The sequence below is a fragment of the Schistocerca serialis genome, chromosome 6, assembly GCF_023864345.2.
Source record: "Schistocerca serialis cubense isolate TAMUIC-IGC-003099 chromosome 6, iqSchSeri2.2, whole genome shotgun sequence".
Taxonomy (NCBI): domain Eukaryota; kingdom Metazoa; phylum Arthropoda; class Insecta; order Orthoptera; family Acrididae; genus Schistocerca; species Schistocerca serialis.
This window is the reverse complement of record NC_064643.1, coordinates 450,612,882-450,625,215: the sequence shown is the minus strand read 5'-3', so window position 1 is coordinate 450,625,215 and position 12,334 is coordinate 450,612,882. Positions and strand designations below refer to the sequence as shown.

General features: G+C 37.8%; 1 protein-coding gene across 3 annotated transcripts in view; it reads right to left on the bottom strand.

Moving 5' to 3' along the window:
• LOC126484636 (heterogeneous nuclear ribonucleoprotein L) overlaps positions 1-12,334 on the bottom strand; it is a 192,177-nt gene that overhangs the window by 34,668 nt on the left and 145,175 nt on the right. For 2 of the 3 annotated variants that reach the window (XM_050108227.1, XM_050108226.1), the window contains exons 7-12: positions 11,357-11,440; positions 3,631-3,790; positions 3,231-3,444; positions 2,421-2,542; positions 2,191-2,341; positions 1,972-2,083 (exon numbers count right to left, since the gene is read on the bottom strand). In XM_050108227.1, coding sequence (XP_049964184.1) covers positions 1,972-2,083; positions 2,191-2,341; positions 2,421-2,542; positions 3,231-3,444; positions 3,631-3,790; positions 11,357-11,440 — 843 coding nt within the window. The remainder of the gene's footprint in view (positions 1-1,971; positions 2,084-2,190; positions 2,342-2,420; positions 2,543-3,230; positions 3,445-3,630; positions 3,791-11,356; positions 11,441-12,334) is intronic. The other variant, XM_050108228.1, reaches the window with a different exon arrangement.

The window sequence follows — 12,334 nt, the reverse complement described above, 5'->3', positions numbered from 1 at the left end:
TAATATGTTTGGTTGCACTGAGGAACTGGCTCCCGGAGTATGGTTTTAAGTTCATTTCATTAGAAATTTTCACCAGATTCCAGTTGCAATATCCCAGGACAGAGGACGAGTCTTACTAACCGTCACCAAATAGAAAAACTAGGTGATCCTGTTTCTGTGGAGAAATGGGAGAGTTTTAAAATTTGCTGTAAATTTCCAGGGCTATGATATTCATTAGGCACTTACAAAGAAGTAAACCATATTTCCTATATTTTTCACAGCTATCGTATTAACTAGGTCATCGATAATTGTAATGATATTCTTTGTAGGTTGACAATTTTGCGCCTAGGAATTAAATGTTTTCTATTAAATTCACGAGCATTAACCTGTATAATGTATGCACTTAACCAAATGTAGAAGTTTTCTGATCCTAAAATTCCCTTTAAAAATACCTACACTTTTCAAAGGACTTAAAAAATTGTGTAAAATGTGGAGAAACAACTTTTTCACCGGTAAAAATTACGCATAGGATTCCATTCCCATTTTTGTACTGTATGTATAAGTACATAATAGGTATAAACATCCTCATCAGGGACTTTTTTTACTACCTTACAGAAGTTGCTTATTTAACAGGAACTGATAACTGTCTGGGAACTAGAAGCATTAGAATTAATTTGATACATCATAATCAAACTTTTTGGGAAGGCCACAACTGTCCATTATTTAAATAATGGAATATTGCACCAGCTACATATATATTTTTTCATGCTTAGTATGATGTGTTTCAAGGGCTTATTCTGGACCTGAAATGAAAACATTTACGTAAGTAAATTGTGTGGTTTTCCGCGTCTCATTGTAATAGTCTTCTTGAGGTTATAAGGTACATTGCCTCCTGTCACATGCGCACCACACCCACAAAACAACACTTTTATTGTTTATTTGTGAAACATGACAGAAAATAGTTACGTAAATATTTGCACTCGACAGGAATAAATTCTCAAAACACATCTTGCCAAGCATGAGAATCTACGTAACTGGTGCTGTGTTTGAAGTAGAAAACATTTGAGCAAAACAGAGTGAGCAAATGCGTCAACTAGTGCTAAAGTGGACATTGTGAAAATGGTTGCAATCTGTCATAATACTTTTATTCAAAGAAAACTAAACACTCACACCTGCCACCACACTGAGAAGATGTGCTGAGCAAAGTGCCCTGGTGTCAAGAAACCTGACCATGTAACATTTGTAAACACTACTAGACAGTCAACCCAACATCAGCATTGGTATACATCAATTACGCCCCCTTTCTTTTCCTCCACAAACATTTTTTCAAAAACCACATATGTTAAGAAAATTATGAATATATTACCACAAAATCAGGAGCAAATTAACATTGTTAACACAGTAAATCTGATGGGAGCAATAAAAAAATGTCGTAAATGGTGAGAAAACATTAATTCCAGGAACATAGAAGCAAGATGACACTGTAAATATATACGAACAACAAAATCATTCAATAGTGAGGCCGATGCAGTCTCCAACAGTCAATCTTTCCTTCTCATCCCGTATGGTAAGTCTCCCCTGATGTGCAGTTCTGGATGACTTTCCCAAAATCTACCCCTTTTCCTAGACCTCTCCAGTCCTTTTCCTTCACCCTTCTTCCTTTCCATTCAACCGTTCTGCCTGGAGGAGCAGCCACTGGCTCCGAAAGCTTGCCAATCACAACAGTTTTGTGTGTGTTCTGCTGTCACCGAATATACGTATAAGATACATTCACCATCATTGTCTTCACGGTTCTTTGGAAAGACTGAGAAGCAGATGGAAGCCAGAGATGTTCTCACAAAGTATTGCACACATTTAGGTTCCGCTGAAGTTGGGTCAATAGGCATCTACAGATCACTTTTTTGGTATGATGACTATCAGTCATCATCCGACTTCTAGGCCTGATTGCATTATTATACTCTTACAAAAATTGTGTTTAGAAATAGTACTTACTTTTAAGAGGAAAAAGTTTAACTGTCTTAGGTGGTGGAACACCATTTTCCTCAAATACTTTGTTCAGTGTATCTTCAGACAAATTTGGAGGTGTATTGAAGAAATGCAATATCTGAAAGAGATTAACTAAAATTAAAAAGTTTGTTTTTCAAGAACTTAGAGCCCAAGTAATTTTCAATCAAGATTTGTCTAATAATATTTCGTAACGAATGCCTTTACCTTTGAGGGTGGTTGTATCCTGTTCTTACTGGCCATGGCTGGATTAATGAACCTGTTGTTTTTGTTCCCCATAAAATCTTTGAAAGAAGGGGTCTTGTCTGGTAGTGGATGAGGGTTTTGCACATCACTCAAAAATGCTTGCTTGGAGAACCTAACAGTAGTTAACACATTGAGTAATTTGAGAAACATACAAAAAACAGATATGAAATAAACTTCACACTATCTCTTACCCTAACTGCAGTCTGGAGCCCAGAAGAGGAACATTGTTCAAATTGTGAATGCATCGTTCTACTGCCAAACCATCACCCATTTGGATCATTGCACATCCCTCTTTTGTTTTCAAGAATTTGATCTGTAAATATATCCAGAAGAGACATCAAAAAAGGTCACATACAATTTGAAAAATTGTAATAGCTGTATTCTATTAGCCAACATTGTCCAATTATATTCAACAAACCCATTCAAATTAAAACGCAAATTTAGCACGAGGTGATAATTTTTAATGTGGCTTCTCAGTAGTGTCAAGCTACGTGTTCACGGAAGACCTCAGAATTGCAGAGAACATCGCTTTGCCCTATTAAAGAGTACAGAAGCCAATACGCACATATCTACAACTTTTAGTGTGTTATGGAACACAGCTGTTACACAACTAAATATTATCAAACACACATTCTTATTAATATGAGAAGTTAGCCACTTGCTTTCACTTCATGCATAGCATATGAACTACTGGTTTACCTGGCTTGGTTACATACACAAACCCCCTTCCCACAACACCACACCCAACAGAAAAATCATGCTTATGTTAGCATTTTCAGACAGCAGATCACCATCAGACAGCATTCAAGGCTGAGGAAATGTGGGCTTAAGCAAATACTGAATGGTATCAGTCACATGCTGATCAGGAATCTTTACCTAAATTACAATGATGTTCAAGGCTTTGACTGCCTGTAGATTTGAACAGACCCTATGTAACACCTAGAAACGTACTACCATACCAGTTTACACTTTTATTTACGACAAAAAAAATGTGTGCATACCCTCAAAACATTGCCATAAAGGCAAAACAAATTGAAGAGCTTTTCTGCATTGACTTTTTCAAGATTCAACCCATAAACCATCATCACAGAGCCTTGCTGTGGCACCGCAGGAGCAGGTCCACCTGGTGTCTGTGCCAATGCTGGTGGCCCAAATCCTGGTCTTGGAGGAGCTGGATGAATTGGCTCTCTTCCATAATCGGGTTTCAGAGCATATCTGTAATTGTTACACGTATAAAGAAAATTACTCTATTAGACGCTAACAGATTTCATGTTAACAATTTTTTTACAATTCACTTAAGTTATTTCAGGATCTATTTTTTCTACCAAAACAGTTACGTAAGAGTAATGTACAGTACTAAAAAGTTATAAACATAATCTGGAATTATATAATTATTATTACCTGTCAACAGGCTGGTAGCGCTCTGGATAATGGTCAGGATATGGACCAGAACCAGGTCCATTCTGATAACCATCATCGTAGCGATCAGGAGGAACAGGCGCATATGGTGGGATACCACCACCTCCACCACCACCGCCACCACCTCGCATTCCATCCCCACCTACACATATATGAATCCATCAATGAAGGCCGAACAAACACTCTTGTTTGGTCTGGTTAGCTTCAATAAAGACCAACTAAAAACTTGACAATCAGAATATTAACAAGACAGTAATGTATGAGTTATAGGGAATATTTTCTTGCAGTACTTCCACCAACACTGGTAATGTGCATGAAAAATATGGCTGTATAGAACAGTACATGCAGAACAGAATGTGACTATCTTTAGACTCCACCTAGACATTAAAATTTGTATCAGCTTATTATTTTCAAGCATTCTTGTAGGTAATAGACAAGTTTGGCTGAATTGCTGCACTCAAATAGGTGACAGTTATTTTCGTTATTTTACATTAATCATATCACATCTTCATTTATGTTTAGAGTTCTCTGTTCACCTTTTCACTGTTTTAAGTTTCCTTACTTTGCTGACTAACTCCAAGAGCAAAAACACTGTACACCTAAGCATTTATACATATATGACTTAGCAGCTATGTATCTGCATTTTCTTGAGGTACACCACACTTTTTTTATGAGGTCTCTATTAATACCAATTTACTGAATTGTGTTAGGTAGAAAATCAATCCAACTGCATACTTACAATATTATGAGAAGGGAAGTTGTTTCTCGTCACCTTTGTTACTAATTTCTTTTGCATCACTATTCTTAATGTTCATGCTCTTTCTCTTTTTTCCTGTGTGTCTCTTGTCACCTTGTGAGTAGCAACTTTCCTTCTCATAACACTGTTACATTCCATCCTGGATATTCCAGTGTTTGACCACTGCATACTTATTCTGATATTAAATGAGCATATATTTTGTCTTTAAGACAACCACAATGTTTTTTTATGAAGTCTTATCATAGGTAAATGCATTCTAACAACAACAACAACAACAACAACAACAACAACAAACCATTCAATGATACTACTCTGTCATCAACCATCCACTGTGAGACTCAACAACCTTGCCATAATAGTATATGCAAAATTCAGAAAGGTACCATCTTAATATCACTAATACTTTAAATTAAAAATTGATGCACATTAATTTTGTACCTATGTTCTCAAACTGTCTTTCAGGTTTGTTACATGAAGAGGTGGTGCTGTGATTCCAACAGCATTACCAGCAAAAATTCTTTGACATTAATTGTTAGATAACTGCGAAAGGAAGAAAAAGGGAAGTTTTCTGCCTAAAACCACAGAAATGTCTATCTAAACACACTACAGCTTTCCATTTGGCAAGCAAGTCTCAAAGTAGTTGTCAATGGCAGACAAAGACAAGCTTTCTGAGAAACACTCCATAAAAAATAAACACGAGATTAAGTTGTAATAGTGCGATTTAAAAAAAAAAAGAAAAAGCATTTTTTTTATTTTTGTAATCTACTTCTCACAGCCATTAATGCTGTAATGGCATTATTCAGCTTGTGGGAACATGAAAGATGCAGACTGCGGCACCTATGACACATTGATTAAAGACTGTCATCACCGTTAAGTCCAAAAACTTATCTTCTACATGCTAAGCTATCCTGTGCAAGCCTCTATCTCCATAACATACATTTGAACCTGCTTACAATAGTCATTCCTTGGCTTCCCCTCTACCACCATTATCCTCCTTTACCTCCATTTCTCTCCTATACCAAGTTGACAATTCCTTGATGCCTCTGAGTGTCCTATCACATAACATACATTCTTTTAGCCAAATTGTGCCATAAACTCACCCCCACCCCCTTTTCAATTCAGTACACCCTGATCTGATATATACAATTCACTCAGTTATCTTCAGCATTCTTCTGTAACATTACACTTTAGAAGTTTCTGCCCTCTTCATATCTCAACTGCTTATTACATAAGTTTCATCTCCATACAAGGCTACACTCAGACATACCTTCAAAAAAGACTTCTCTCACCTAAGTTTATTTTAGGTAAACTAATTCCTCCTTTCCAGGAAAGGTTTCCTTGCTACAGCCAATCTGTATTTCTTTACTTCGGTCATCACCAGCAAAACTCTTCCACTATTTTCAGTGTCATTTCCTAATCTAGTTCTCTCAGCAGTGTTCAATTTAATTCGGCTACACTGCATTACCCTTGTTTCAATTTTTTAAAGGTTGATCTTAAAATATCTCTTCAAAACACTATCTATTCCATTCAGCTGCTCTGCCAAGTCTTTTGCTGTCTCTGATAAATTACAATGTTGTCTGCAAACCTCTCACTTTTTATTTCTTCTCCCTTCTCCAAATTTTTCTTTTGTTTCCTTCAGTGCCTGCTCGACATACATCTTTAATAACATCAGGGATAAGTTACGACCTTGTCTCATGTCAACCAATGCTTCTCTTTCACACCCTTTGACTTAACTACAGTGGTCTCTCTAGAAGGTGTATATAGCCTTTTGCTCCCCTGTGTTCGTCACAGCTACAAACAGAATATCAAAGAGAGTAATCCAGTCACCATTGTCAACAGCTTTCTCTAAATCTACAAATGTTATAAACATAGGTTGCAGAGAAGCAAAACTACCTTCTAGACTAATTCATAGGGCCAGTATATCCTAGATGTTCCTACCTTAATCTGATCTCAAACTGATTTTCCGGAAGTTTGCTTTCTGCAGCTTTTTTTCATTCTCCTAAAATAATTTGTGTTAGAATTTGGCAACCATGACACATTAAACTGACAGTTTGGTAATATTCACACCTGTCAGCACCTGCTTTCTTGGGAACAGGAACTGTTATTGTTCCTGAAGTTTGCATGTATTTGCCAACATCATATGGATTTTTTTTTCCATGAGTGCCTCCCATGGATCTCAATAATTCAGAGGAAATGGTATCTGCTCCACGGGCTTTGTTCAGGTTTTTCAGTGCTTTGGCAAATTGTTCTCACAGTATCGCATCTCCCACTTCATCTTCACGTACTACTTCACTTCCTGCACACTGATTCAAAGTTGATTTCTCTCTTACAGAGCCCTTTTACATATTCCTTCTACCCTTCCCTTCTTTGCTTAGAACTGGCTTGCCACCCAACGTCTTTATATTTATACAGTTTCTGTTCTTTTCTGAAAAAGAGCCCTTGATTTTTCTATAGGTGGTATCCACCTCTATAGGTGTTTCTAAAGCCTTTCATTTGCCTTCCAACCACTCTTGCTTAGCCGTTTTGCACTTACTGATATTTTCATTTCTTAAAAGTCTATTCCCTTCTGCCTGCTTCATTTTATATTTTCTCATTTCACCAATTAAATCAGAAATTTCCAGTGATACTCAAGGACTTAGATTAGGCCTTACCTTTTTACCATTTGATTATTTGCTGCCTTCACTACTGGACCTTTCAAAGCCACCCACACATCTGTATTCCCTTCCCTTGGTACAGACAAATGTTGCCTAAAGCTCCCTCTTAAATTCTCAGGCTTTGATTCTATTTCCTTAATTAACTTACTCTGAAGTCAACAACTTAAAAACACACACAAACACACACACACACACACACACACACACACACACACACACACACACACACACACACACACACACACACAGAGACAGAAAATCTCTGGATTGTCTGCGAACTGAGTTATGTCAAATTATGATTAAATTTTACTGCTCAAATACATTTAAGGCCTAAACCTGTAAGATATTTTGAAAGGTCCTACATTTACATGAAATTTCTTCTCCTAGAAGAATAAATCCACATTGTACATAGTCAGATTATAGCATTCAGATACAAATATCTGCAAATTTAGAGACAAAATGGAGCCAAGCTAAGATTCAAAGCTTAAAAACTTAACCATCTCAAATTACGAATATGTGAAGATTCCGGAGTGACTTAGTTTAAAGGAAGCGCACAGCCACCACCCCCCTCCCCCACCCAAAATGTTTAGTTACTTTAAATCCATTCTGGCTCTTTCTAGACCACCCACAAATTACCCCCTTTCACACTTTGATCTGACAGGATCTCCCTCTCTTCTCTTCCCAAGATGTTCCAAATTACCACGATGTCTTGCTGGTCACCACCACTAGCAAAGCAAACGTACAACGACTGATGAGAAAATACCCAACAGAAGTTAACAAGGAAAGACATTAATAACAAACATTTTATGATCTGATAAAACAAAATATCTGTAGATGGCTTACCACATTTCTTATGCAACTCACCTTCACACGAGACATGAAAGGGACCATATAATGAAAATAATTCTGGATAAAAATGTAAGCACAGCACAGCACCTTTAATAAATTCACTACAACATTAACACTCTACAACTTTCAGAATTAAAAACTTTCCATACTGCCCTTAACCAGCAAGAGACTATAAATTTTTGGATTAACCAATCATTGTGAAAGCAATACAGTCATCCAGGGACAACCAAGGGAGTTTCAAATCTGATATGAGACACCGAATAATTTGTTTCTTGTTAATACTGATTAGGAATTGAGGTCTGAGTTGAATACATAGGATAAAAAATTAATTATCTTTAAGTTTTGAAAACATTTCTTGTGTAGAAACAACAGTCTGGCTAAAAGTATTTTAAAAATGTATTACAGTCTCGGCTGCAAAAACATTTCCCATGTTAAGTGACAGTATACTTTCCCACTGAGCTGTAAAACTTATCAGCCCTTTGGATGGTTAACATTTTATACAACACTGGGAAGATATATCATACAAATGTGCCAGCAAAATTTAAAATAATGACAAATGTCTGGTCTTCTGGCCTCAAAATTAGTCGAAGTGGCCGATCCTCAAAATGTTAAGTTGTAAATGAGAGTCAAATTCTCTGCTATTTAAGAAATTCATCACACATTCTCGTATGTAACTTAAAAGGAAATTTGCTTTGAAAGTAACGCTTTTCATCATTTGCAATATTGTCCTGAGACCTTGTAGAAATAGGTTCGTTTCAGCAGTCATCATAGAGTGCCAGGAAACAGGTGTTACCGTGCTTGTGCAGCTACGATAGTGCAGAAAGCCCAAATGTTCGCAAGTATAAAGCATTAAGGTATCTTGCATTAATCAAACAGGACATCAGAGGATACTCCAAGAGCATCCAAAGTTCATAAACCATATTAAATTGTATAAGTCTGCTTGAAGTGCACATTCGGATGTCCAAATTCACAATGACATAGGCCCCAGCCTGATATTAAGCTTTTCATGCAGTGTTAGGGATGTAAATGTCTTGGAATACCAGCACCGTTCTATCCCATGCTTGGTTTTGTATTATGGTGAAATGCCATACATGCCAGAAGATGAAAACGTGCACTTGAAATTCAGTGAACAGGAGGAATTAGCCTATACTGTGGAATGAAATTCTTCGTTTCAAATGAATTGACTGCCTCAGCTGAAAAGATTAATAAAAGTCAAATTTCTTTAGCAAACAGACAAAACTAACTATTGTGCTGCCAGGCAATTTCTACTTGACTGCCAAAAATGTGGAAATGAAATAAAACAAACTAATAATATATTTCAATCTTCCATAATTATGTGAATATATTTCAATTCACTTGATAGCTCCTGGTCACAACTCCTTTTTGTTTTCATTTGAGCTGGAAGCTATACACAAAGAGGTAACAGCAAAATCACTAAAAGTAAACATGGGTCATGTGGAGTCTACCCCCCTTCCCAGTACAACTCAGATTGCTCTGTGCATTCGTGAATGCGGCAGATTGAGCGCGCCATAAGAAATTTTTCTGGTTAGCATGTGGCTTCAAGTAGCCAGAGAAGCGGGAGAAGGTATTGTTCATATGCGACTGAACTGCACATACAAGCAAGCCCACTGGCAACCGCTCAAACAAACCTGGTACAAATAGTTGTGATGTCAAGCTCATCGGAAGCAGTTTGTTGTCATCAAGCACTGCACAAGGCAGTCTTCGACACATTCTGTTGTTGGCAGACACTTGTGTGCAAATGTTGGTGGTGTAAATGGCACATTTCCTTTGCAAATAAAGTTTAATTTTGGTATTTTTCTTGTATATGTTTTATTGCTGCAGTATTCTGCAGTAGCGGGATACAGTGACATTCTTTGTTAGTGTGTTAGTTCTTACCAGTCAAAATTAAAGCCATGATAAATTCCCAGAATTCTGAATACTTTCTGGATTTTCTCCCAGATGAAAAAATTCCTGGGTTTTTCCCAGATTTCCCGGGGCGTATACACCCTGCAAGAGCATCAAAGATTTGTATCTCACCAGCAGAAGTTTGAATTAGACAGAAAACTGGCCATTCAACATCCATGGTGTTTTTCTAGCTTAGTGCAGCTCATTGAAGTGTTAATGCACTGTAGCAGGTTAGTACTGTTTCCTGACCAACAATGTATTGTTTTTATGAAACCCGCACTAAACTTGGGAACTGTTTTAAATTTCTCTTCCGTTAATAACGAATATGTACCATCGGTTTTGTTTTAACATTCTCCATTGTGTGAATATGTTTTCAATCTCCTCCTCCTGTGAAGGTGGTGCAACCTGATCTTACGTTCTTTAACGAATTTTAAAATAGTAAGGATGGTTATTTAAAGATTAACGAACTGGACTGAGGAACAACTGTTATATAGACTCCATGTAATTGTGTACCATGGTTGTGTGTCTGTTCAGCAGCAGAAAGTAAGGACAAAGATGGGGGGATGGAGGGTGACGAAGGGGGGGGGGGGGGAGAGGGAGAGGGGGAGAGAGAGGGGGGGGGGGAGAGAGAGAGAGAGAGAGAGAGAGAGAGAGAGAGAGAGAGAGAGAGAGAGAGAGAGAGAGAACCCTCCACACAAATTTGGATTTTGGTAGTTATTCACTTAGAAGTAAGGAATGATGTGTTGTCCTACCCCATATGCGTTCACATTTTGTATTTTAGTACACAATAAAATAAATAATTCAAATCTCCATGGTAAAATAAGTACAACTGGTGCAATGGCCGGCACGATAATTTTTCAAGTTAGCCGTCTAAGCATGACATTCATAGGCTGCAGCAGATGCTTTACATTCACAGACAGTAACATTTCCTGACACATACCATTGAAGAGTTGGCCTCAAGAATAGTGGGGGATCTAATATACCTGGAGACACACACTGACCACAAAGAAATTTAAAAATGAGAAGAACCTTTCCATTACAGCAGCCTCACATCAACGCACCAAATCCTAAAAATCACCTGGCCATTTAGTACCTCTCAAATGCCACAGATGTCCAAAGCTAAAATATTTAGGTAGACCAAGCAAAACAATCGGGGGATTTTGGTAACTTAAGTGACAATAAGTACAAAGTTCAGCCTGAAAATCCTAATGAGCAAGGAAGAAAGAAACTAATATTCCCCGCACATCTGTGAACTCCATATTTCCTTCTCTAAAAGTGTCTGGTTTGTTTGTTTTCCATTCCAAGACATCTTGGTACAGCACAAAATATTGCCCGTTACAGACTTTGTACAGATTCGGTGGGAAAGAGTGTGTGTGTGTGTGTGTGTGTGTGTGTGTGTGTGTGTGTGTGTGTGTGTCCTAAATGACACTGTAATACAAACTAACAGACATGTATTCAGGAGTATTTTTGAACTGGTGCTTGAAACAAAGCTGTGGTATTGAAGCCAATTTGATACTTTGTAAGAAGGCTACTGCCTACTTACGATAAGGCTGAGGGCCAGCGCCAAACCGCGGCTCTTGTAGAAGTGGTGCTGGGCGACCAGCAACAGGAAGCTCTTGTTTGATCCCTGCAAATAAAAATAGGGTAACACTTCTTGGCAACTACATATTGCAATTATTCTGTTAATATGTCAATAGATGAAATCTTATGAGGTACCTTGTGATTGAACCCGTGTGTGTGTGTGTGTGTGTGTGTGTGTGTGTGTGTGTGTGTGTGTGTGTTGGGGTGGGCGGGGGGGGGGGGGGGGGGGGGGGGGCATAGATTTACTTGCAGCTGTGTTTCTAGGCTTGTTGACTACAATGTGTACAGAAACTGTCACCACTTTCAATTAGTGCTCTGTAGAATTACAGACAACACAGTGCTTCACTTATATTTGTGTGACACTGTCAATAAAAACATGATAATACCATTCTTTTCTAATTTTTTAAAGCACAGCTTCATATATGGCTGACTGCCATCCCAAGTACTTTACTTGGAAAATAGTGGTACCAAGTATTTCACAAGCTATGTCATTTATCATATGGTCCCATGGAAAAGATGTGATTCAGTCAAATCTAAAGATTTTGTTGACAATTTCACAAAACATCTGTACTGTTTGCTGCATATTTTTTCTATCCACTGCCAAAGCAGTGGTGTCTTACATACATTGCAAGAAAAGACAACAGACTGGGTCCCATTCTACAGCGGAAGTACTGTCACCTAGTAGGCACACTTCTGGGAAGGAGGAGATGAAGTGGCAGTTGTTTGACAACCTCATTTTAAAAAATGAGGTCTACACAACAGCCATTTGTTCAATTTCTAATTATACTGTTCACAGACTTCTGCTTCTTTTCTATTACTTGTTACACACTTAAGAACATGTTCACTAGAACTGAGTGACAAACCATATGTTCCATAATCATCAAATTCTGCACACACCTCCCCACACCATTATCGAAGGCTTCTGGAGTTCACAGGTGCT